This window comes from Hippopotamus amphibius, chromosome 1 (assembly GCF_030028045.1).
Source record: "Hippopotamus amphibius kiboko isolate mHipAmp2 chromosome 1, mHipAmp2.hap2, whole genome shotgun sequence".
NCBI classification, from domain to species: Eukaryota; Metazoa; Chordata; class Mammalia; order Artiodactyla; family Hippopotamidae; genus Hippopotamus; species Hippopotamus amphibius.
In genome coordinates, this window is record NC_080186.1 from 20,799,691 (window position 1) to 20,824,451 (window position 24,761).

Below are 24,761 nucleotides of genomic sequence, written 5' to 3' on the forward strand. Positions count from 1 at the left end.
TTAACCTCCTGCTCATCTCCCTAGATTCTAAGTCACTCTCTCCTCCCTCCTTCCTGCTCCCCCCTGTACATTAAGTGTCCTTCTAAGGACCCAGAGGTGAGGAAAAGTACTGTACCCTTTAGTATAGAAAAAATAGGTTTAAATTGAGTTATAGGTGAAAGGGCTGACCTGAAATAACCATGAAAGAAAGTTTAGAAAGGAAGAGTGATTTATAAGGAAGAGTGGCTAGGAAAGAGAGGAGCACATAACATTGTAGAGTTGGATTATCTAGTTTTACTCTTCTACAGAAGAGCTAAGTGATGCCTAGTGAGGTTAGCCTCTTAGAGTCATGTTGCTAATCACCCAGTGTGTCTGGAGACAGACTGTTGCCCCAGTTATTCTGTTTAATAGCTTTCAGTCCTTGGGTAATTCATTTAACTTCTGAGTTCCTTGCTTCTTTGTTAAAATGGGGATGATAGCTACATCAGAAGATAATTGTGAGAATGAAACGGGAGACAGCCACGTACCTCAGGAGTTGAACGCGTGATAGTCACATATTTATGTCAGTTCTGAGTCCCTTAAAAAGGAGACATGAAGGGACTTGCTTTATTCCTCTTTCCAACATCCTTTGGACATTTGGTCTCCCAGAGCATTCTTTATGAAATTCGATGTGTATATGTAGGGGATTTCCTATTGGAGGTGGGCCCCTGAAAAATGCTCTAGAGACAAGAAGAGTCCGATCTTTCCCTACTGTGCATTCCTCACCAGGCAGCCAGAAGGTACCAAGAGGAAATGATTCATTATCCCCAGAATAATAGCTTGTAGAAAAAGAGAAGAGGGAGTTTGGTGTGTTTGGGAAACTTGGGGTGGGGTGTTAAGAAATAGAGTTCTCTGAGCCTTTCCCAGAGCAGTTTCTGCTATTCCACACAATGAGTGTAGTCCAGGCAGGAGATAGTGCTTGGTCTTAAGCTGCAAGGATAGTTGCCAGCCTCTGTGTCTTTTCTTTCCTCTTTCTTACCACCTGCTTAAACCTTGACTTGGAAGTCAGAGAGGCAGCCTCCACTGTGTGTTGATTCGTTCTTGGTATTTCAGCCAGCACCGTGAGCCTGCTCTCTAGGGAGGGATGGCATTTAATCTCTTGGACTAAGACCATTCATTGGAACAACAGAGCAGCAGTCCTGTAACTCTGGAGTCCCTTCTAGTCTGGGTGGGTCAGATCACCCATCCTTCCGGAGGAGAAAGAAGAGAGTTATTGTAGCGAATATTTTGGGGGCGTGTCTGACAGAGGCAGCCTCTTCCTCCCCTGACCCTTGACAAATATGTTGCTTAAAGAAGGCGTTAGGAAAAATCAGGTCTCCCCAGAACCTATGTGCCTTAAGTAGTTCCTAAGTAATTATTTGTCTTTTTCCTTGACATTTGTCAAAACTGTTGCCTCTTTTCCTACCATCTACCTTTCATCAAAGGTTAAGTTTCCCAACCTCTTCTGCGTGCTTCAGGATTTCCTCCCATTCTCCAGCCTGGGAGCAGCCGTCCACCATGGCTGTGGATCCGTTAGGCTAGGCTGGGGGAAAAATACCTGACAAATTGCTAATGCAGATTTGGTCATTTCAGGCTGTGCATTTGGACTTTTTTCATCCAAGGGTTGTCATTTAAATGAGCATGGCTGAGTGGCGAAGTTCCTACCCACCCCCCCCACATGCACGCACACACACACACATTTATAAGTATGTGTGTAGGATTTACCTGGGGTGGATGGTTTCCCTGCCAGTAGTCAGCACAGCTTGGCAAAAGCTCTTCTCAACTGAAAGAATATGAGAATTCCATCTGGGGGGTTAACAAAAGCTCCATTTCTTGAGGATTCAGCCAAATTTATGAGAAAACCCTGTGAGTTTTCTTACATGAGCATTGCCATGAGCTCATTCTTTAAACTTGCTTATTGTTGTTGTTTAATCTGCTCAGCAAAATGAGCTGATGTCATCCTTGTGAGTCTCTGTCAGAAGATTGTTTAACCCCCCTTCTGTAACCCTGATCTTGTATCTTCCTGCTTGAAAATGTACTTAATCAGGCAGCCAATTCATGTGAGAACTTGCGGCTCTTCCTGTGAGAGCACTAGTAACGCCCCCCCCACCCCCACGTCCCCCCCACCCCCACCCCCAACGAGGTATGGACTGTGTGATTTCGGCCATGGTTTTGTTGTGGTGTGAAGAGAAGGTGTTAGCTGCTGAGTTCTGTTTGTCAGCAGAGCCTGACAAACCCATGCTGGCACTCGCTGGGGCTGGGCAACCAATCACAGCTGGAACGGTTATCGTCATGGAATCCCTGTGGGCTTCCTCTGTCAGGTCACATCCCAAAATAACATTGGGCAGTATTTCAAGTGAAGAAACGAAGGCTTTCGGGGCTGTAGCCAGCCTGGAGTGTGAGATTCTGTGTGAAATAGTTGGACCTGCTCCAGCGCTTTTGATCTGCATGGTAGATGAGCAATAAAATGCATGAAACACGTTGGAAACACGTGAGGAAATTCTCTCTGGCCCTGCTGCTTCCTTGGAACTGGCAGGGCACTGAGTGGGCTGATCCTCACCTCCTATCTCTCAGCAGGATTATGCTTGGAGGAATGCATACCCGGGAAAAGAGATCTTTCCACTTACAGGGCATTGCTACAATTCTTTCAACAGTCCTCCTAGAAGGCACCTGTTAGTTGGGCTCTTTTAGGAGAACTGAGAACGTGAGTCCTGAAATACTAAAGGTGGCCCCACCAGGGGGAGAGAATAGGGGCTTGGATTGATTGAACTTCGTCTGTGTGGTAAGTGCGTTGTAGAAAGCCAGCTTCTTAGGCACAATGAAGTCTGACTCAACAACCAGACATCTGACTTTTTGTGGAACAGAAGACCTGAAAAACTGGCTTTTTGTAGGGTAGAAAGCAGAGTTGTGTCCTGTGCAATGAAAGGACATGGAGTTCAGAGTAGGTAGAGAGGTACATCTGTTCGTGTAGGTAGAGAGGGGAGAGGGGAGACTTCTTTTTGAGTCTTCTGTCTTTGCCACTCCCTCTCATTTCCCAGTAAAAACAATTACTGTGATGAGCCGCTCGAACTGATGGGTATGGCTTACATCTTTATACTGCTCTGTGTTGTTGTATCCCTCATTCCGGGCTATTGCTGCCGGTATTGCATTTTCCATATGGCCCTGACCATATGGTGCCAGTCGTTTTTTGCAAATGCCCTGGGGGCACCACAGACTCAGATTTGTCCAGTTCTCTCGTCTTACAAGTGGAAAAACTGAAGTCCAGCTTGTTGCTAGCTTGCCCAAGGTCACAACTGATAGGAGACCAAAGCCCAGCTCTTGGTACTTGACTCAAAGATATGATGCTTTTTTTCCTCAGTCTGTATAGTGTCACAGCATAATGGCTTTTGGGGTTCAGCAGACCTGGGTTCAAAGTCTAATTTCTGCCACTTGCTGGATGGCTTGGGCATGTAACCCAGTCTCTGAGCATCCGCTTGCTCCTTTTCAACATGTTAGTGGTAGTAGTACCTGCTTTCAAAAATTGCAGAAAATTAAGCAACTGCATAAAATTCCTGATACATCGTAGATGCTCAAATGATAGTTATAGTTAGTATTAATGTAAATGATCTGTTCCTTCCTATGCTAACATTCTAGTTCTTAATTTTTTTTTTTTTTTTTTTTTAATCAACTCCCCCCATGCTGACCAGTTGCCATCTGATGAAAATGACAGTTTGAGAGACTGGCCTCAAACCAGCCAAATGAGAGAGATAAGATTAATGCTGATTCTTTCCCTACTGTATTCTGTGCCCAGGCATCTCAGCCCACGTGGGCTGCTGTGGACAGTGGTTTATTTAGTGCTTTTTCTCCAAGGTGCTCAGGGCACTTTACCAAAACTGACAGCTCTCCTCAGAGTGCCTCTGTGAAGGAAGCCACCACATTGCCACCACAGGTGCCTCTAGGGCCCTGAGAGCCCACCCCAGGGATTGCCAGTTTTTTTCAGACTCCTGGGATCCCTCAGCTGGGGGATAGCTTGTGTATCTATGGAGAGCCTGGTTTTTAACAGACATGTGGCTGAAGGAGCATCTGTAGGCCGTGCCCTGGCCCTATAGCAGTGGTTGGTGGGTTGGTGGGTTTTTTCCTTTTTTTTTTTTAAATTGAGATATAATTAACATACAACATTATTATAGTTTCAGGTATACAGCATAATGGTTCAGTATTTGTATATAAAGATTTCAGGTATACAGTTTTATTAACTTTAGTCACTATGCTGTACATCACACCCCCATGGCTTATCTATTTTATAACTGGAAGTTTGTACCTTTTGATTCACTTCTCTGATTTCTCCCTCCCCCCACCCCCACCTGGCAACCACCAATCTATTTTCTGTGAGCTTGGTTTTTATTTTGTTTTTAGATTCCACATATAAGTGAGATTATATGGTACTTATCTTTCTGATTTATTTTGCTTAGCATAATGCCCCCAAGGTCCATCCATGTTGTCACAATGAAATGGCAAGATTTCATACTTTTTATGACTGAATAATAATATTCCCGTGTGTGTGTGTGTGTGTGTGTGTGTGTGTGTGTGATTCATCTATCAGTGGACACTTAGGTTGCTTTCATGCCTTGGCTGTTGTAAATAATGCTGCAGTGAACATGGGGGTGCATGTATCTTTTTGAGTGAGTGTTTTTGTTTTCTTCAGAATTGCTGGATCATTTGGTAGTTTTCTTATTTTTTGAGGAACGTCCATACTGTTTCCACAGTGGCTGCGTGGACCAATTTATATTCCCAGCAACCGTGCATGAGGGATCCCTTTTTTTGACATCCTTGCCGATACTTGTTTCTTTTTGTCTTTCTGTTAATAGCCGTCCTAACAGATGTGAGGCTCGTTGTTTTAAATTGCATTTCTCTGATGAGTAGTGATGTTGAACTTTTTTTTTCCACCTCAGCTCCTCAGAAGGTCTCCAAGGACATACACCAAATGGAATAGGGGTTCCTCTATTGAAGGCAACAGAAAGAGAGCAAAGGGGACTTTGATTTTGCCTATACTCTCTGAACTGTTTTTACCCTGAGAATGTTCATGTTTTGCTTAATTAAAGACAAAATTTTTTAAAACACTTAGTTTTTCAAGGCCATTTGAAGAATTCTTGTCTTATGGATAGGCCTTTGATTCCTATTCTATTCCAAAATATGCTAATTTCTTTTCCCCCTAAGCAAGTAGCTCTTGTTACTAGAAGCTGGTGGTTTGGTAAGGAGTGGAGACAGGAGGAAGGAATACTGAGGGAAGCTACTGGTCCCTAAAACAGCGTTCGGCTGTGGTTTCTGTTACTGACCAGGGCTTAACAAGTGGCTTTCAAGGCCTTTTCTGGCCTACACAGTTGATTCCTCTTGTCATCTTGCTGCTGCCTCTTTTGAGTTTACTCTCCTTGGTTCAGAAGCCAGGTGTCCCTGGTATAGCTTAGCCCTCAACGTGGGGAAGGAATCCTCCTCTCTTGGGATGAACTCAGGGCTCTTTATAGCTACAGGTACTTTAGTCCTTTGAGAGGAAAGAGGCCCTTTGGTGTTACCTAGAGGAGGGCTTCTTGAGTTCTCTTCCATGCTGGGACTAATTCTAGTTGTGTTTTGAACGCATGCCATGGTGTACTGGGTCTGCTTCTTACTGGAAAGCTAGCATTTTCTGACTTCTCAGCTAACACTGAGAGCTGAACACAGACAAAAATGCACACCTACCTACCTGCCTTACCTTCAAGGCAAGCTTTGTTCCCATAGAACTCAGCAGAAATACTCCCAAACTAGTGAAGTAACCAACTGGTTTGCAAAAGGTCCAACCAACCTGGATACTTAGAGGAGAGCCTAAGAGGTGCTCTTTGATCTCCAGTGTTACTGTCCGACTACAGGGTCAGAATCACCTTGAACTGCTGTTTCCAAGGTGAGCTTGTTGTGGGAATAGGAGTAGACTCAAATCAGGCCATTTGGATTTCCTTCCTCTTCAGATGTGTCTCTTTAAGAGAACTCTTCTTAACCATTTGACTATTAGTGTTTTCCCAGACCTGAGCCCGTACCCAAAGCTTTCATCCTTTCTTCAAGGTACAGTTAGTTCGCAGCCTGAAGTTAATGTGTGATGTTGAGCCCCGTGGTATTGCTAGAGAGTGACCTTGGGGCTAGGACTAGGTTGGAGGTGTGTTTCCTGGGGTATTTCGTTTTAATTAATTTATTATTTTTTGCCATGCCACATGGCATGCAGGATCTTAGTTCCCTGACCAGGGATCGAACCCACACCCCCTGCAGTGGAGGTGCACAATCCTAACCGCTGGACCACCAGGGAAGTCTGTCTGTCTGTCCGCCCCCCCCCCCCTTTTTTTTTGTCATATTGAACTCCTGATTGCTAATCTGGGGGGAGGGTTACTGACCTAGAGTGAACTCTTTACTGATTAATTCAAGACAAACACAACCTCCAAATTAATACCAAGTTCTTATTGAAAAACTTTAAAATAGGGGAAAAAACTGGGTTTGTTCAGTTGGCAAACATTTGTTCATCCCTGTTATTGGCCAGGTGTTAGGAATGTAGTCCCAGACCTTCTTGGCAGTTAAGGAATTGTCTGTGCAATATATCCCTTTTTCTTACCTCCTACCCCTTATGTTTTAAAGTATGGTAACTTGGAGTGAGTGCTTGGTAAATGTAGGTTATAATAATCTGATGAGGAGGGTATGTGTGAATGTTGCCCAAACGTGTTAACATTTCCTTATAGCTCGTGGTGCCATCCTGGCAGTGTTTTAAGTTTCCCCATTGGAAAAGAAACTAAAGGCTCACTGAAAGCTGCTCTCTTACGACTATCGAAGTTGGGGCTGGGAAAGAAGATCAAAGTACTAGATCTGCTTCTGGTAGATAGACAAGGGATCAGCAAACTATAGCTTGTGGGCTAGTTACTTGTTTTTCTTAATAATGTTTTGTTAGAACACAGTCACATCCATTTGTTTATGTATTGTCTCTGACTGCTTTTGTACTATGATATGATGGCAGAGTTGAATAGTTGTGACAAAGACTGTATGGCCTGCAGAGTCTAAGGTATTTTCTATCTGGCCCTTAATAGTTTTCTGAGTGTGAGCTATAGTATCATGACTACATAAACGCGTGCAGTATATTTACTTTGGGTTGTTTAATAAAAATGTTAATCATGTAGTAGGATTGTTGATAAAAGAATCTTTCGGCCTCATATTGCTAATCCATATCCTTGTGTGTATGTTCCAGGATCTGTCTGGTTCAATAGATGATCTCCCCATGGGGACAGAAGGAGCTCTGAGCCCTGGAGTGAGCACATCAGGGATTTCCAGCAGCCAAGGGGAGCAGAGTAATCCAGCTCAGTCTCCTTTCTCTCCCCATACCTCCCCTCACCTGCCTGGCATCCGAGGCCCCTCCCCGTCCCCAGTTGGCTCTCCTGCCAGTGTTGCTCAGTCTCGCTCAGGACCACTCTCGCCTGCTGCAGTGCCAGGTACCCTCAAGTGCTGACCTTTGGGGAGAGGGAAAGAGGACTGGCCCCCAGCAATATTAGGGAGCCCCAACTCACTGGCAGAGAGTTTCCCTTCAGCATTTGAAGAAGGGAGATGGGAGCCTCTTTGCCAGATCCTTCTGTGTATGTGATACGGGGAGGTTGTTGGCCTTCCCAAAAGCCATTTTCAGTTCTAAGTTGACCTTCTGTCTGGAACTTCCAGGCTTAGCCATGATTGGCTGACTTGACTTTCTCTCTCTGGAGCAGGCAACCAGATGCCACCTCGGCCACCCAGTGGCCAGTCGGACAGCATCATGCATCCTTCTATGAACCAGTCAAGCATTGCCCAAGATCGAGGTGAGACCCTGAGGTTCAAGGGAGGGGGGCGGAGGGCAGAGGCAGACCTTTGATTGGTTATCTGTGCAACAGCTTTTGGAAAACGGTATGACCATGAAGCTTAAGACAGTCTTGGCAACAGGTTTTGAAGCTAGGATGGGCTTGGCCATCTTGGTGGCTCCAGAATTATGTTCCCCTACAACCATTCTTCGTTAGTCGTGTGTTTTGATGGGTTCCTCCCACACACTGTGCCTAATTTGGTCAGCGCATACTAAATACTCAGCCTCAAATCTTTACCCTTTAAATCCTACAGGTTTGGTGGGGGTGGGGGGAGGTCATTGCTGTTTGTTTTATCAAACTTCCATTTAGTAGAAACAGTTGACATGCCCTGGCTGTGTGTCACTTTCGAGGGTGCCTAAAGGAGCACATAATTATACAGCAAATAAGAGACTTCATGCATGTATTTGCTAAGGAAAGTGTAGATGGTGAAGTCCTAGGATAAGGGAGAGCATTTGTTCCCACTGTACTAAGGTAATAACTGTATGGACACCATCCACAAATAGGTTACATGCAGAGGAACCCCCAGATGCCCCAGTACAGTTCCCCCCAGCCCGGGTCAGCCTTATCTCCACGTCAGCCTTCCGGAGGACAGATGCACACAGGCATGGGCTCCTACCAGCAGAACTCCATGGGGAGCTATGGTCCCCAGGGGAGTCAGTATGGCCCACAGGGTGAGTATACTACCCAGGTAGGAGTGCATGAAGGTGAGATGAGAAAAAAGTTCCTTGTTTGATATGCTGCTATCTAGTTTATAAGAGTAGAACTATCCTTTACCTTAAGTCCAAGGCCAGGCCCTACACTAGGGCAGGACTGACATCATGGGAAAGTCCTTGAATATCTCTGAGCCTTTATTTCATCTATAAAATGGAGATAAGGTATTTAGCCCAAGACTGAGCACAGACAATTAAATGGTAATCATTGGTTATTAAATTTTTTTTTTTAGTAAATTAGTCCTAATAGAATAGATCTTTGCTCAAAATCAGCCCTAGATGGATCTAAAGCTGAATTTCTTACACAGAGCATGGAAGATAAGCATGTAGAAAGGAAAGAATTCTGGGAGTTGAAGGGCCTGGATAGCAGCATAGCCAGCCTTGTGTGCCAATCAGCCTTGCTCTGTGCTGTGCCGTCATTACGATGAGGGGACAACAAGACTTGCCTTTATATACTCCTGCCCCTCCTACCCCCACCTTAATTTTTTTTTTTAAATGGACTATGAAGTGTTGTTTTTGTTGTTGTTGTTTTTTAAAGAGACCATGAAATTGGCCTCTTTCTAGACCAAATTGAATGATTCCCATTGTTTATTATCTTTGGAGTTTTAGAGTTGAGTGTTATTAGTGAATTGCTAGTGAGTCACTAATCAAGTCTCTGCATCTTCTCTCCTTCCCCTCCCAGGAGGCTACCCCAGGCAGCCAAACTATAATGCCTTGCCCAATGCTAACTACCCCAGTGCAGGCATGGCTGGAAGCATGAACCCTATGGGCGCTGGAGGTCAGATGCATGGGCAGCCTGGCATCCCACCTTATGGCACACTTCCTCCAGGGAGAATGAGTCACGCCTCCATGGGCAACCGGCCTTATGGCCCTAACATGGCCAGTATGCCACCTCAGGTTGGGTCAGGGATGTGTCCTCCACCAGGGGGCATGAACCGGAAAACTCAAGAAACTGCTGTCGCCATGCATGTTGCTGCCAACTCCATCCAGAACAGGTAAGGCCTGGGAAGTGAAGGCGGAGGGTATCAGTGCCAGGAATGTAGTTGTAGAGTCATTTAGGTCGTGGACATACTTCTGGACCTAAACCATGTTATCTTGGTAAATATGCATTTTATTGAGAGCTCTTTAGAAAACCAGGTTTCTTTACAGTGAAAAATACAACAGAAATGCTGATTTGTAAGCATCTTAGATTGGTATCTAATTTCACATGACCAGATATCATATGTGAAGAACTTTATAAAGTATACATTATTTTGATTAGTAAAGTAAGTCTTCAGAGTTTCTTTATTTCTTCTGCCAGTTTAGTTTCTTGGTTTCCAAAAGGATTTTTAATGATACATGTGATTTGGATCTGTGGTGTGAGAAATGGAGGATGGTGAGGTTGTGGTTTGCCATTTCTCCTACTCTTCTGTGTGGTCCTGTGTATTTGACTCTGGTGCAACAGTGCAAAAAGCTCATGTGATTTGGTTTAATGACTTCAAGATTCACCTCTTCATCCTTGGCCGCTGACTTCAATGACTATGATTCAACTGTTTTTGAAGGCTCTGTCTGTGTACCCTATTGTTGGTGCCTGCAGTTCTTAAAGTGACTCTTACTGGGGTGTTGATGAACTGAGGTAGAACAGGGTGATTAAATCATGACTATAAAGAGGTGGATTTGATCGAAGCACAAAGTTTACAGTAGGCCCATCAAGAAAGAATACAAAAGGGAGTTCCCTGGTGGCCTAGTGGTTAGGATTCTGGGCTTTCACTGCGATGGCCCAGGTTCAGTCCCTGGTGGGGGAACTGAGATCCCACAAGCCATGTGACTCGGCCAAATAAATAAATAAAACTAAGAGTTTTTTTGAGGTATAATTTAAAAACAAACAAACACAGTCCTTCCAGGTGCTGTCCTGTGAGTTTGGTTGGGGTAACATGACAAAATAGTAAAATTGGGCATTTAATCTAGGCCTTTTGCCATAGTGAGGGTCCTTAAATGGAAACACAGCTTGACTTTGGAGATGCCTTAAAGGCACGCAATATTTAAGAGACACAGTAAGACTCCATTCTTCAAGGAGTATATCCTTTAAAATTGAGCTATGATTTCCTTTTGGGAGCTTGAACCGTCTTAGAACCTTTTGTGTGTGGTAGAAGATAAGAATATTTGTGTGCATGGTTGTGGTTTGTGGGACCCATAAACTTTTTCCTTGTAAGCCTAACTAGATGATCTTGGCTCACACAGCCCTATTTAGCTCAAGTCCAAATCTGAAAGCTGAATGCCTCTAACTCTTGTCTCTCACACTTTGCATCTTCTTCCTCAGGCCACCAGGCTACCCCAATATGAATCAAGGGGGCATAATGGGAACCGGACCTCCCTATGGACAAGGGATTAATAGTATGGCTGGCATGATCAACCCTCAGGGACCCCCATATCCCATGAGTGGAACCATGGCCAACAATTCAGCAGGTAAGTCCTAGTCATTGCTCACCCCAGAGGTTTCTTCCAGAGTGATCTTCATGTCACAGACCCCTGTTGGACTTTTTTTCTCTTTTATAGGGATGGCAGCAAGCCCAGAGATGATGGGTCTTGGGGATGTCAAGTTAACTCCAGCTACCAAAATGAACAACAAGGCAGATGGGACACCCAAGACGGAATCTAAATCCAAGGTAATGATTTAGATCTTGACCCCTCAAATTTCTGTCCCATCCTTTCAGTGATAGGAAGGAAAAAGAAGAGAGGGTGATTAGATTCCAGCCTTTTATGACACTGACTAGATAATCTTGGAAAAGGGTGCCGTTGCCTCTTCTTACCATGAAGGGTCCCAGGATAAGAGTTCACTGAATTAGGTTTGAGTTAGCCTAAGGGGTCCTAATGTAAATAACATAACCTACTCACAGCTGTCTGATACGGAGGAAATGTCAGACCTGCAGAGCAGAATTCTCTAGACTGCTCTCTCTCTGAAACTGTGACCCCTGTCCTTATGCATTGATAGATGGCGTAGGCCATAGGCGACTAGTTGTTCTTCTCTTCCTGGAGCTTACTCAGAACAGCAGGAATGGTTGGTGCCCCATGTTCTATAAAGGGGGAGAAGAGGCAGGTGGGGTTTGAGTCCTTGGCCTCTCTTAGGTTGGTCCTGAGTGTGCTATTGGTTGGGCTGTGTGGCATTCTGGGGGACCTGCTCAGCATTTGAGTCATTTAAAATAGTTCTGCCCTTTGTCAAACCTCATTTTCCCTATCTTATAAAGTAGGGGAAGTAAAAATCATAGCTGCCACCTCTTGTGGACGTTCACCTCTGGCTTCCAGACCCTTTTTAGTCATCCTCATGTCTTGGATAGGATATCCAAAGGCATTCAGGCAGAACCCTTCCTTTCTTGAGAGGAGGAAGAGTTCTTTTTCATTTTAGTCTGTTGTCTCAAGATCACATTTTGAGTTTCTTGAGTTCTCTGAAACAGTCTATAAAAGCATTGTTCAGGCTCCTGAGTAGTAGTGTGGGAATAGTAGTGACATTGATGTTAGGTGGACAAGGGGGTTTGACTCTCAGTCCTGCTACTTAAAAGCTATGAGATCTTAGGCATGGCCTCCTTGTGCCTGCTACCTTATCTTTTAAGAGAAGGATAATTTATAATACCTAATGTGTAAAGGCCTCTAGCACAGCACTCAATACATAACATATAGGCAGTGTTAGCTTTCTTTCTTTACAGGAACATCTAGTTCGTTCCCTTTTGGTTTTTGCGAAGGCAGGGCAGGTGTTAGTGACCACCCCAGAATAAGAAGCTTTACCACTGCCCTGATCAAGGAACTTCTGAGACCCCTAGCATAGGCTTTGAATCTGACCAGTTCCTAAGAATCTTGACCTGCCCCTTCCAGAAATCCAGTTCTTCTACTACAACCAATGAGAAGATCACCAAGTTGTATGAGCTGGGTGGTGAGCCTGAGAGGAAGATGTGGGTGGACCGTTATCTGGCCTTCACGGAGGAGAAGGCCATGGGCATGACAAATCTGCCTGCTGTGGGTAGGAAACCTCTGGACCTGTACCGCCTCTATGTGTCTGTGAAGGAAATTGGTGGATTGACTCAGGTGAGTGCCTGGCACTTGGCTTCCCCTGTGGTTTCAACGAGCCTCTCTCTAGGTACTCAGTGGCTTCACTGGTGCCATGCATCCCACAGGCACATCACCCTCTGCTGCTCCCTGAGTCACATACTGACAGACTAGGGAGCTCAGGCCTTCCAGAAGAAAAGGCAAGGGAGAAGGCTGAGACCTCCATGGGTGGTATGAAGTATTAGCATTAACTTAGCATGTGTCCAGAGTCCCCCTGGGTTGCAAAAATAGGGCAAGTCTGTGGGCATTCTGATTCCATGGCAGGCAGTTTGGAACCTTTGGAAAGGTTCAGAGATGGGTCTGGTTTTGAATTCTTTCTTAGCCACTTGCAACGTACAGTACATGACCTTAATCACCGTGTATAACCACTCTGAGCCCTCATTTTTCTTATTTGTAACATAGAGACACTGTATCCTTCTAGACTGTTGAAAGCTGGGGGTAATCAGACAAAGCTTTCTGCAAGATTTCTGCCACATAAATTGGTCTACAAGATGGTACAAGGGAAACCAGAGTAGTTGCTGATCCTTTCATTCTCGGAAGCTTCCCAGGGGAGATGGGATTTCAGGAGCTATTAAATAGAAATAGTTTATGAAGGAAGAAGTAGGTGGGAAATTGTGTTTAGTAACTCTCTATGAGAGACTCAAGTGAATGTGAATGGATTAATCTCCACTGGAAACCTCTGAACTGAACACCACCCTGAGCCTTGCGCCTGCCCTAATAACTTACATCTTTGTCTTACACTCAGCCCAGGAGTCAAACAGGTGATGCAAACTTTCCTCTTATGTATATTCTGTAGTCATCATACCAGGAGCCTACTATTGGATCTGAGTGTGTGGTTGAGCTGAGGGGGAGGCATAGTGGGAAGGGGGGTGTATTCCAAACCTTCTAAATCAGAAGAGGAAAACAGCTGTCACCAGCAGAAAAGAAAATGATTGGAATGAAGCCAACCAGCAGTCAGTTATGAATTCCTTCTCCCTCAGGCTCTATTCCCCTCCCCCACAAAAGGAAAACAAAATAAAACAAGACACGTGCACACTGCCACGTAACCGGCGTGGGAAGTAGAGCCACAGCAGGCTTCTGAGGTGACCCCAGGCTCATTCCTGCCATTCTCCCTGCTGTTGAGTTCTCATAGTCAGGGCTCCTCCTACCTGTAGGGAAAGGGGGCAATGGGTTATATTTGGCATACTTTTGATTTCATGGCCTTCTGGATTCACTGGACCTAAGATAAGGTATAGAGGGAGTCCCAAAGCCTGGGTCTGTCTTCCAGTTTGCAAAAGGTTGCCAACCTTATAGATGCTGTGATGTGACTGAACTCTAAAGACAGAGTTCAGAGGAGAAAGAGTGCTATTATAAGTGAGTTTGTGAAGTCTCCAAGAAGGCGAAAGATGAGTCCTGAGCTTTTCTGAATGATTAGTAGGGTTTAGGTAGAGGGAGGGGCCGTTCCAGTTGACTGGTCCAGATGGCACGGAGATGGGAAAGAGTCTGGAATATACCCTACCAATGCCACCTCCAACCTTCAAGATTCTGCTCAGATATTGCCTGCTCTCAGAAGTGTTCCTGGTCATCTCCCCTCCATCTGGGTTGTTCCTTTCTTTGTTCCCTTATCACTCTTCTCTCTGGTGCCACAGGTACCAGATCAACAGGTATCAAAACATAGTGAGCTCCTTGTGGATTGGGATTGGGAAAGCCAGTGTTTCTAGCCTTTGAGAGACAGGCTTATCACATGGTGGATGAATAAACATAAAAATACATGAAGGGGACTTCCCTGGCAGTCCAGTGGTTAAGACTGCATGCTTCCACTGCAGGGAGCATGGGGTCGATTCTGGGTTGGGGAACTAAAATCCCGCGTGCCACGCAGTACGGCCAAAAAAAAAAAAAATAAGGATACATGAAGAAGGAGACCTGCCTGGCTAAAGCAGACAGACTTAATTATAGGGATCGGGGACTGGTCTTGATCAGTGTGTTCTTAAGCTGAGGAAAGGAGGCAGAGCTGTAGGCTGGCTACTGGGAAAGATACGGAAGACGTCATAGGGCCTGGAGCATCTCCTGGACAATCAAGACAGTGACTGCTGAGGGAAAGGGGCTTGCAGTTATACGTCACTGAGATGCAGGGAGCAGTGACACAAGAGTGTCAAATTTGCAAGGAGCCCCACACGGAGAAAATTAGATATGAAAACCCCCAGTTTGACTAAGTCAAGCAGGGTGGTCGTTGATATTGTCATACATCTCCACTTTATAAAATGTTAGTTTTTATTAGTGCATTTAAAAAATGATTTGGATATGATGGTGATTTGCACATCATTTTTCAGCAGTACGCTTGTGTAAAGTAAAGCCCATACCTCTGAATTCTGTTCTCTCTGACTAATAGTGATGTAAAGTTTGCCCTATTTTGAATGAGCACTGTCTGATAGTTGCGGTGATCTGTGCATAAAATCTGCTGAGGTTAGAAGGAAGCCGTGGATTTAATGTTTGTTGTGGACTATCCACCAAGCAAGGTTAACTTTTGTGGTTAACTGAAAACTGTGATTTCACAAGATGAGTACCTGGTAGCCTGGTGGGGTTTGGGATATGTGGGCAGGAAGACCAGATGGAAGATATACCCCGACTCTTCTGGTTGGTTGTACAGGTCAACAAGAACAAAAAATGGAGGGAACTTGCAACCAACCTCAATGTCGGCACCTCAAGCAGTGCTGCCAGCTCCTTGAAAAAGCAGTACATCCAGTGTCTCTATGCCTTTGAATGCAAGATCGAACGGGGAGAAGACCCTCCCCCAGACATCTTTGCAGCTGCTGATTCCAAGAAGTCCCAGCCGAAGATCCAGCCTCCCTCTCCTGGTAAGGATTGGGCGAGCAGCCTCACCAAGGCTCACCCTTCAAGGGTAGCATTCAAGGGTGCAGGTTCCTTATCCACCAGTGCTTGCCACCAGGGATATATGCTCTGCCCTGTCCTACCACAGAGCTTAACAGGGTGGCAGACTAAAGAGCGGGCAGTGGCAACTCCCTTGGGAGGTAGTTTGCAGCAGCCCTTAAGTTTTAATTTTCGTTGTGTACCTGGCATGTTGCCAAATGTTTGTAAACTAGTGAGTGGGAGGGACACCAAAGGAGTTGGGAAATCTCACAAATAGCAGTGAGGCAGGGCCATCTGGGAGCTCTGGCCCACTGATGTCAGCGCCTTAGAATGCAGCTCAGACTAGAGCCCTGAATTCCCCAGGGAGCTGAGATGGTAATGAATGGGAAGAAGCGGGTAGGGAGGGAATATGAATGGAGCTCTCTGCTGGGAGCGCCTCTGCCCACCCTCCTTTCTAAGAGGAGGATAAGGCCTGGACAAGCATGGGGAGGGAAGAAGGCCAGGGCTCCTAGAAGGTGGGTGTAAACACATGTGCCCTGGTGTTGACCTCTGAGGGTATAATGCCTGCCTGAGATGACTCATCAGCTGGGGAGGCCTAAGCAGTGGGATATCTGCTGCTGGGAATGGTAACTAATGGAAACATTAATTACTGGTAGTTCTGTGCTCATCAGCTTAAGAGAACATTTGAAACTGCGCAGTGACACTGGGTTAGATGCTTGAGAATAGGAGTTCCTAGGCTCCTACAGTGCTGCAGGTTTGGGCCAAGATGGAACCTCCACACCCAGCATTCCAGGACCTCTTACTGGGAGCTTGTGTACCAGCATTACAAGGTGTAATAGGTTAGATACGGTCCTTGGGGAAGTAAAGAAAAGTAGTCAGGGGAGCTGGCAGAAACTCAAGGAATCACCAGTATGTTGAAGGCATCGCCACACCACTCCTTGTCTCCGGATGTGAACAGCAGCAAGCAGCAAAAGAGCCCTCAAATTTCCTTCTTTATTTCTGGCCTTGCGGATCCCCTGCTCAGGAGGGTTATTTAGGTTTTAAAAAACCCTAGTTCTAGCCTTATAATGATCTTCTTCAGAGAGATCCTAGGGCATTTTTGTGTTCTGTGAGAGTTAAACATCTTCCTGCTCACCCTGCCTCTCTCTCCGCAGCGGGATCGGGGTCAATGCAGGGGCCACAGACACCTCAGTCAACCAGCAGTTCTATGGCAGAAGGAGGAGACCTAAAGCCACCAACTCCAGCATCCACACCACACAGCCAGATCCCCCCCTTGCCAGGCATGAGGTAAGGCCAGGAACACGGGCAGGTGGTTTAGGGGATCCTGGACAGAAGTGCACGAGCCCCTATGCAGTCCAGGGTGGTCCCTGCTCTACCTGTCGAACCAGTGACTCCAATGTGCCTTGTATTATCAGAGGAATTGCTTCCTTTGGGGTCTAATTGGCTTTCCTCACTCTTGAGCAGGAGCAATTCGGTTGGGATCCAGGATGCCTTTCCTGATGGAAGTGACCCCACATTCCAGAAGCGGAATTCCATGACTCCAAACCCTGGGTACCAGCCCAGTATGAATACCTCTGACATGATGGGGCGCATGTCCTACGAGCCAAATAAGGATCCTTATGGCAGCATGAGGAAAGGTGACCAACCGCTGTTGGCCTTATGTCCTTGAGGACAGGGGCAGGGTGGGGGGGATATCTTGAGAGTGGTTTAAGGTTCTTGTCGAGCCATCCTCTTCATCCTCATTTCTTGTCTCCCTCTCCCTGGCCTCACTTTGTCATCCCTTTATAAGTATGTGTTCTAAACAGGTTGGGGCCTGTTTAGATCTCTGTTTCAAACCTGTTAGTTGGAAAAACCTGAGCTCTGAAGAGGGCCTGGGTCTTTGGGGCAGGCAAGGTATAGGTTGTTAGGCCTACTGACCAACCAGTTTGCTCACTGCCTTCCCTTTTGCTCTCAGCTCCAGGGAGTGATCCCTTCATGTCCTCAGGTCAGGGCCCCAATGGTGGGATGGGGGACCCTTACAGTCGAGCTGCCGGCCCTGGACTGGGAAACGTGGCAATGGGACCGCGACAGCACTATCCCTATGGAGGTCCTTATGACAGAGTGAGGTAAGCGCGCCCCACCCCCACCCCACCCTGTCCCACTCCAGCACACCACAGCTATCGTGGACTCAACCTGCCTCTCCAATTTTGTTTAGGACGGAGCCTGGACTAGGACCCGAGGGGAACATGGGCACTGGAGCCCCACAGCCGAATCTCATGCCTTCCAACCCCGACTCGGGGATGTATTCTCCTAGCCGTTACCCCCCGCAGCAGCAGCCGCAGCAGCAGCCGCCGCCGCCGCAGCCGCAGCCGCGGTGAGTAAAGCCTGGTCTCAGTGTCACTGTGGCTCAGGCTTTCCCGCTTCCCATCCTGATCCTCTGTTTCTCTCCTTGCTGCAGACATGATTCCTATGGCAATCAGTTCTCCGCTCAAGGCACCCCTTCCAGCAGCCCCTTCCCCAGCCAGCAGACCACAGTGTATCAGCAGCAGCAGCAGGTGCGGAAGGCGGTGGGTGGGCTGACACGCGGGTTCCCCCTGAGAGCCAGTTAGGAAGCGAAGTTGAGAAATCTGTGAAGCCCACGTGCGATGCTTCGGGTTCTTCTCCTGCCCCAACAGCCAGTTCTGTCTGAAGAGCCAGGCCTTCAGTCTCTTCCCTGTTTGGAGTCTAGTCCCGTCTCTAGTTCTCTAAAAGGGTTGGGAACAGGCCTTATTTTGACTTGTGAACTTTTCTACGTTTTTCTACTTAGAGCAAGGGAGAGCCAGAGGGAACAGAGAATGATTCTTGCTTTCAGAAACAACTTCAAAAGATACCTCGTAGAGGTGATTCCTTTGTTCCCTTGGAGTCTGTGTCCCCTCTTCTAGAGGGGCAGAAGTAAACCCAGCACGTGTCTGGTGTAGCATCTTTGCAGCTGTGGGTCTTGTGTCCCTGTGTCCCTGAGTGCAGAGTATTAACTGTTTCTCTGCTTATCCCTGTCTTAGAATTACAAGCGGCCAATGGATGGCACATATGGCCCTCCCGCCAAGCGGCATGAAGGGGAGATGTACAGCGTGCCATACAGCACGGGGCAGGGGCAGCCCCAGCAGCAGCAGTTGCCCCCAGCCCAGCCCCAGCCTGCCAGCCAGCAACAAGCTGCCCAGCCTTCCCCTCAGCAAGATGTGTACAACCAGTATGGCAACGCCTATCCTGCCACTGCCGCTGCTGCTACTGAGCGCCGACCAGCAGGCGGCCCCCAGAACCAGTTTCCATTCCAGTTTGGCCGAGACCGTGTCTCAGCAGCCCCTGGCTCCAATGCCCAGCAGAACGTGCCACCACAGATGATGGGCGGCCCCATACAGGCATCAGCTGAGGTTGCTCAGCAGGGCACCATGTGGCAGGGGCGTAATGACATGACCTACAGTTACGCCAACAGGCAGAGCACGGGCTCTGCCCCACAAGGCCCTGCCTATCATGGCGTGAACCGAACAGATGAAATGCTGCACACGGATCAGAGGGCCAACCACGAAGGCCCATGGCCCTCCCATGGCACACGCCAGCCCCCATATGGTCCTTCTGCCCCCGTGCCCCCCATGACAAGGCCCCCTCCATCCAACTACCAGCCCCCACCAAGCATGCAGAATCACATTCCTCAGGTATCCAGCCCTGCTCCCCTGCCCCGGCCAATGGAGAACCGCACCTCTCCTAGCAAGTCTCCGTTCCTGCACTCTGGGATGAAGATGCAGAAGGCAGGTCCCCCAGTGCCTGCCTCGCACATAACACCTGCCCCGGTGCAGCCCCCTATGATTCGGCGGGACATCACCTTCCCACCTGGCTCTGTTGAAGCCACACAGCCTGTGTTGAAGCAGAGGAGGCGGCTCACAATGAAAGACATCGGTAAGGAGACCTCCTTGATTGGGTTGCTTAATCTGCCTCTTTGTATCTTGTTCATTGTTCTCTCTCCATCCTGATGTTCTGGATGAGTTCACATCTGGTCCAGTGTTGACTAAAATAGAGCCAAAGAACTTTGGGTAAGGAAGAAATCAGCTGATGGCAGCCTTTAGTAAAGGAATCACCACACAGTGATGTCCTCATAGAGCCTAGAAGCCATGAGGGGCAGATGTGTGTCATCTCCCAGATTGGAACTGCCTCTCACCATGTGTTCTCTTCAGAGTAACCTGACTGATGAGCCAGCTTTCGGGTGGGGTGGGGGGCCTCCTGCCAACCTGGGCTTGGTGGATGGACGACGTGGAGGTTTATTTCAGGAACCCCGGAGGCATGGCGAGTAATGATGTCCCTCAAGTCTGGGCTGCTGGCAGAGAGCACGTGGGCATTAGACACCATTAACATCCTGCTGTATGATGACAACAGCATCATGACTTTCAACCTCAGTCAGGTGAGTGTACAGGTGCCTGGGGAAGATTGGAAAGGCCTGGCATCTTCTTGAAGTGGATGGTGCTGAGTGACCAAGGAATTAAGCCATCCCTGGCCAACATGGTCTCCTTTCTCTCACTTGCTCTCTGATACCTTCCATGCCAGTACTTTGATTCTATGCCAAGTACTTTGCCACCAGCCACGGGCCCAGAATACTGAGAACAATAATACTTTGTGTAATTTAGTCAATCAGGATTGACTTCAGAAGGAATTTGGGAGAAACTTTTTGGTATTGGTATTGGTAAGAAATGCAGATTCTATTGGTGAGGACACCATATTTTCTTGACTACCAAGAAGAATCTGTGGTCTCTATCAGTGAGCAGAGCAGTTTATTTTCCCTTTCTTTCTTCATCCACTCCAAATAGAAGAAGTCTTTCTTGATCCCGTTTTTCCTAAGGTGTAGAATGGGAAATGTAAAGAAGTGCATGTTGCTAGGTGGGGGGTGGGGCGGGAGAGTTAATGCAGAGGTGGTTTTCCAGACCTTCTCTCCGCAGACTGTATCTGGAGTTTCTCAGCTGGATAGAGTCTCTGCTGCACCATCTTAACTCTCTCTCTTCATCGTCCTCAAGGAGTTGACTAGGGGGGCATTGTTCTTAATAGTTCCCATTTACTGTGCCCTCACTTTGTGCTAGGTACTTCATATTTTCTTTTGTGCCCTCCTCACTGCAGCCTTCTGAGGCAGATGTGGGCGCTTAGAGATGAGTAAATAGGCTCAGAGTCTTATCTTTGCGCAGGTTCACACAGCTGTTAGCAAGTCTTTCTGAATCCAAAGCCTACTTCCCATGAGAAAGAAAAGGAACAAATATTGATAGAGCAATTTCCAACAGCCAGGCACTTGACATATTCCATTTAGACCTTAGAACAACCCTGTAAAGTTTAGGAATTTGCATCATTTTCAATGGAAAGATAGGAAAGCTATAGCTCAGAGAGTTTAAATCACACAGATAGTTCCTGGAATCACACAGATAGTTCCTGGAAAAGCCAGAATTCAAAGCTGGATCTTTAAGTCTAAATCCTATTTTTTTCCTTTCTGCTATACTCTTCAGCCAGAGATTAATCTGACTGGAGATTAGTGTTTTCTGCTAGGAGTAGTAAATGGCCTGTACAGGATCTAAGCTGGAATTTGGATCTATCTAACACCAGCTTGCAAGCAACAGTGTTTAGAGAACGTAAGCCTCACCTCACTCATTATGTTACATGATGCACAGAGGTTCAGCCTCCTGGAAAGTTGGGGAGCTTGGGCAAGAGAGCACATGAACATCTGTCCACCCTGCATGGTGTGGGAAGGCATCATCCCGCCATGCCTAGCCTTGGGCTCCACTTGGCAGTGGAATGTAGAGAGGGACAATGGCAGTGACCAACGGGTAGGAAACTGGGCCTGGTGAAGAAAAGCAGGAATTGGTTGAGAAAGGTGAGGCTGAGAGGTGGGTGGCACTGGTAGGTGAGGTGCAGAGTTGCTGGTCAGCGTTTCCATCTTCAGAGGCAGGCTTATGTGAAGATTGTTTGGGCAGAAGGAAGAATTTTGTGCTAGGCAGAGGAAAGTCTAATGACTTGCTTTGTGGAGAGCTTTTGGGAAAGGAGAATTCTGACTCTCCCAGGGATACAGACATCTGACCTAGAAGGGAAGAGGGGGGATTTTTAGATAGAAGACCTTGGCAGGCCTCTCAAGTCAAGGATTCTCTTCTTAGTCCACTTTTCTCCCTTAATTTATTCCCTTTTCTTTCTCTTTTAGCTCCCAGGGTTGCTAGAGCTCCTTGTGGAATATTTCCGACGTTGCCTGATTGAGATCTTTGGCATTTTAAAGGAGTATGAGGTGGGTGACCCAGGACAGAGAACACTACTGGACCCTGGGAGATTCAGCAAAGCGTCTAGTCCAGCTCCTGTGGAGGGGGAGGAGGAAGAAGACTTTCTAGGTCCTAAACTAGAGGAGGAAGAAGAGGAGGACGTAACTGAAAATGATGAAGAGATGGCCTTTTCTGGCAAGGACAAAGCAGCCTCAGAGAATAGTGAGGAGAAACTGATCAGTAAGTTTGACAAGCTTCCAGTAAAGATCGTGCAGAAGAATGACCCGTTTGTGGTGGACTGTTCAGATAAGCTTGGGCGCGTGCAGGAGTTTGACAGTGGCCTGCTGCACTGGCGGATTGGTGGGGGGGACACCACTGAGCATATCCAGACCCACTTTGAGAGCAAGACAGAGCTGCTGCCTTCCCGGCCTCATGTGCCCTGCCCACCAGTCACTCGGAAGTATGTCATAGCAGTAGAGGGTACACCAGGGACAACAGAGCAGGAGGGCCCCCCGCCTGATGGCCCTCCAGAAAAACGGATCACAGCCACTATGGATGACATGTTGTCCACCCGGTCTAGCACATTGACCGAGGAGGGAGCTAAGAGTGTAGAGACCACCAAGGAAAGCAGCAAGTTTCCATTTGGCATCAGCCCAGCGCAGAGCCATCGGAACATCAAGATCCTAGAGGATGAACCCCACAGTAAAGATGAGACCCCACTGTGTACCCTCCTGGACTGGCAGGATTCCCTTGCCAAACGCTGCGTCTGTGTCTCCAATACCATCCGAAGCCTGTCATTTGTGCCAGGCAATGACTTTGAGATGTCCAAACACCCGGGGCTGCTGCTGATCCTGGGCAAGCTGATCCTTCTGCACCACAAGCACCCAGAACGGAAGCAGGCACCACTAACTTATGAGAAGGAGGAGGAGCAGGACCAAGGGGTGAGCTGCAACAAAGTGGAGTGGTGGTGGGACTGCTTGGAGATGCTTCGGGAGAACACCTTGGTCACGCTCGCCAACATCTCCGGGCAGTTGGACCTCTCTCCATACCCTGAGAGCATTTGCCTGCCTGTCCTGGACGGACTCCTACACTGGGCAGTCTGCCCTTCAGCTGAAGCCCAGGACCCTTTCTCTACCCTGGGCCCCAACGCCGTCCTCTCCCCCCAGAGACTGGTCTTGGAGACCCTCAGCAAACTCAGCATCCAGGACAACAACGTGGACCTGATCCTGGCCACACCCCCCTTCAGCCGCCTGGAGAAGTTGTATAGCACCATGGTGCGCTTCCTCAGTGACCGAAAGAACCCAGTGTGCCGGGAGATGGCTGTAGTACTGCTGGCCAACCTGGCACAGGGTGACAGCCTGGCAGCCCGTGCCATCGCAGTGCAGAAAGGCAGCATCGGCAACCTCCTGGGCTTCCTGGAGGACAGCCTTGCTGCCACACAGTTCCAGCAGAGCCAGGCCAGCCTGCTCCACATGCAGAACCCGCCCTTTGAGCCAACTAGTGTGGACATGATGCGACGGGCTGCCCGTGCGCTGCTGGCCCTGGCCAAGGTGGACGAGAACCACTCGGAGTTCACGCTGTATGAGTCACGGCTGTTGGACATCTCGGTATCACCGTTGATGAACTCATTGGTTTCACAAGTCATTTGTGATGTACTGTTTTTGATTGGCCAGTCATGACAGCCGTGGGACACCTCCCTCCCTGTGTGTGTGTGCGTGTGTGGAAAACTTAGAAACTGACTGTTGCCCTTTATTTATGCAAAACCACCTCAGAATCCAGTTTACCCTGTGCTGTCCAGCTTCTCCCTTGGGAAAAAAGTCTCTACTATTTCTCTTTCCTCCTCCTTGCCCCTTCTTCCTCCCCACCTTTCTACTCCCTGTCCTCACTTCACTCCCCTCAGGACCCTGCCCTATTTGAAAAGACAAAGCTCTGCCTACATAGAAGACTTTTTTATTTTAACCAAAGTTACTGTCGTTTACAGTGAGTTTGGGGAAAAAAAATAAAAATAAAAATGGCTTTCCTGGTCCTTGCATCAAGGGATGCCACATTTCATAACTGTTTTTAATGGTAAAAAAAAAAAAGGAAAAAAAAAGGAAAAAAATACAAAAAAAAAAAAAAACCTGAAGGACAAAAAAGGTGACTGCTGAACTGTGTGTGGTTTATTGTTGTACATTCACAATCTTGCAGGAACCGAGAAGTTCGCAGTTGTGGACAGACCTTGTTCACTGGAGAGGCCTGTGCAGTAGAGTGTAGACCCTTTCATGTACTGTACTGTACACCTGATACTGTAAACATACTGTAATAATAATGTCTCACATGGAAACAAGAGAAAACGCTGGGTCAGCAGCAAGCTGTAGTTTTTAAAAATGTTTTTAGTTAAACATTGAGGAGAAAAAAAAAAAAAGGCTTTTCCCCCAAAGTATCATGTGTGAACCTACAACACCCTGACCTCTTTCTCTCCTCCTTGATTGTATGAATAACCCTGAGATCACCTCTTAGAACTGGTTTTAACCTTTAGCTGCAGCGGCTGCGCTGCCACGTGTGTATATATATGACGTTGTACATTGCACATACCCTTGGATCCCCACAGTTTGGTCCCCCTCCCAGCTACCCCTTTATAGTATGACGAGTTAACAAGTTGGTGACCTGCACAAAGCGAGACACAGCTATTTAATCTCTTGCCAGACATCGCCTCTCTTGGAGCGATGCTGTACAGGTCTCTGTAAAAAGTCCTTGCTGTCTCAGCAGCCAATCAACTTATAGTTTATTTTTTTCTGGGTTTTTGTTTTGTTTTGTTTTCTTTCTAATCGAGGTGTGAAAAAGTTTTAGGTTCAGTTGAAGTTCCTGATGAAGAAACACAATTGAGATTTTTTCAGTGATAAAATCTGCATATTTGTATTTCAAACAATGTAGCTAAAACTTGATGTAAATTCCTCCTTTTTTCCTTTTTTGGCTTAATGAATATCATTTATTCAGTATGAAATCTTTATACTATATGTTCCACGTGTTAAGAATAAATGTACATTAAATCTTGGTAA

At 47.1% G+C, this 24,761-nt stretch overlaps 1 protein-coding gene across 6 annotated transcripts in view; it reads left to right on the forward strand.

The window, feature by feature from the left end:
- ARID1A (AT-rich interaction domain 1A) overlaps positions 1 to 24,761 on the forward strand; it is a 66,592-nt gene extending 41,831 nt beyond the window's left edge. For 2 of the 6 annotated variants that reach the window (XM_057701222.1, XM_057701269.1), the window contains 16 exons: positions 7,226 to 7,466; positions 7,728 to 7,820; positions 8,363 to 8,530; positions 9,252 to 9,564; positions 10,869 to 11,014; positions 11,105 to 11,214; positions 12,416 to 12,625; positions 15,273 to 15,480; positions 16,648 to 16,780; positions 16,955 to 17,130; positions 17,448 to 17,598; positions 17,688 to 17,846; positions 17,931 to 18,027; positions 18,511 to 19,402; positions 19,771 to 19,901; positions 21,672 to 24,761. In XM_057701222.1, coding sequence (XP_057557205.1) covers positions 7,226 to 7,466; positions 7,728 to 7,820; positions 8,363 to 8,530; positions 9,252 to 9,564; positions 10,869 to 11,014; positions 11,105 to 11,214; positions 12,416 to 12,625; positions 15,273 to 15,480; positions 16,648 to 16,780; positions 16,955 to 17,130; positions 17,448 to 17,598; positions 17,688 to 17,846; positions 17,931 to 18,027; positions 18,511 to 19,402; positions 19,771 to 19,901; positions 21,672 to 23,402 — 4,959 coding nt within the window. In that variant the 3' untranslated portion in view covers positions 23,403 to 24,761. The remainder of the gene's footprint in view (positions 1 to 7,225; positions 7,467 to 7,727; positions 7,821 to 8,362; positions 8,531 to 9,251; positions 9,565 to 10,868; positions 11,015 to 11,104; positions 11,215 to 12,415; positions 12,626 to 15,272; positions 15,481 to 16,647; positions 16,781 to 16,954; positions 17,131 to 17,447; positions 17,599 to 17,687; positions 17,847 to 17,930; positions 18,028 to 18,510; positions 19,403 to 19,770; positions 19,902 to 21,671) is intronic. The other 4 variants (XM_057701241.1, XM_057701231.1, XM_057701249.1 and 1 more) reach the window with 4 other exon arrangements.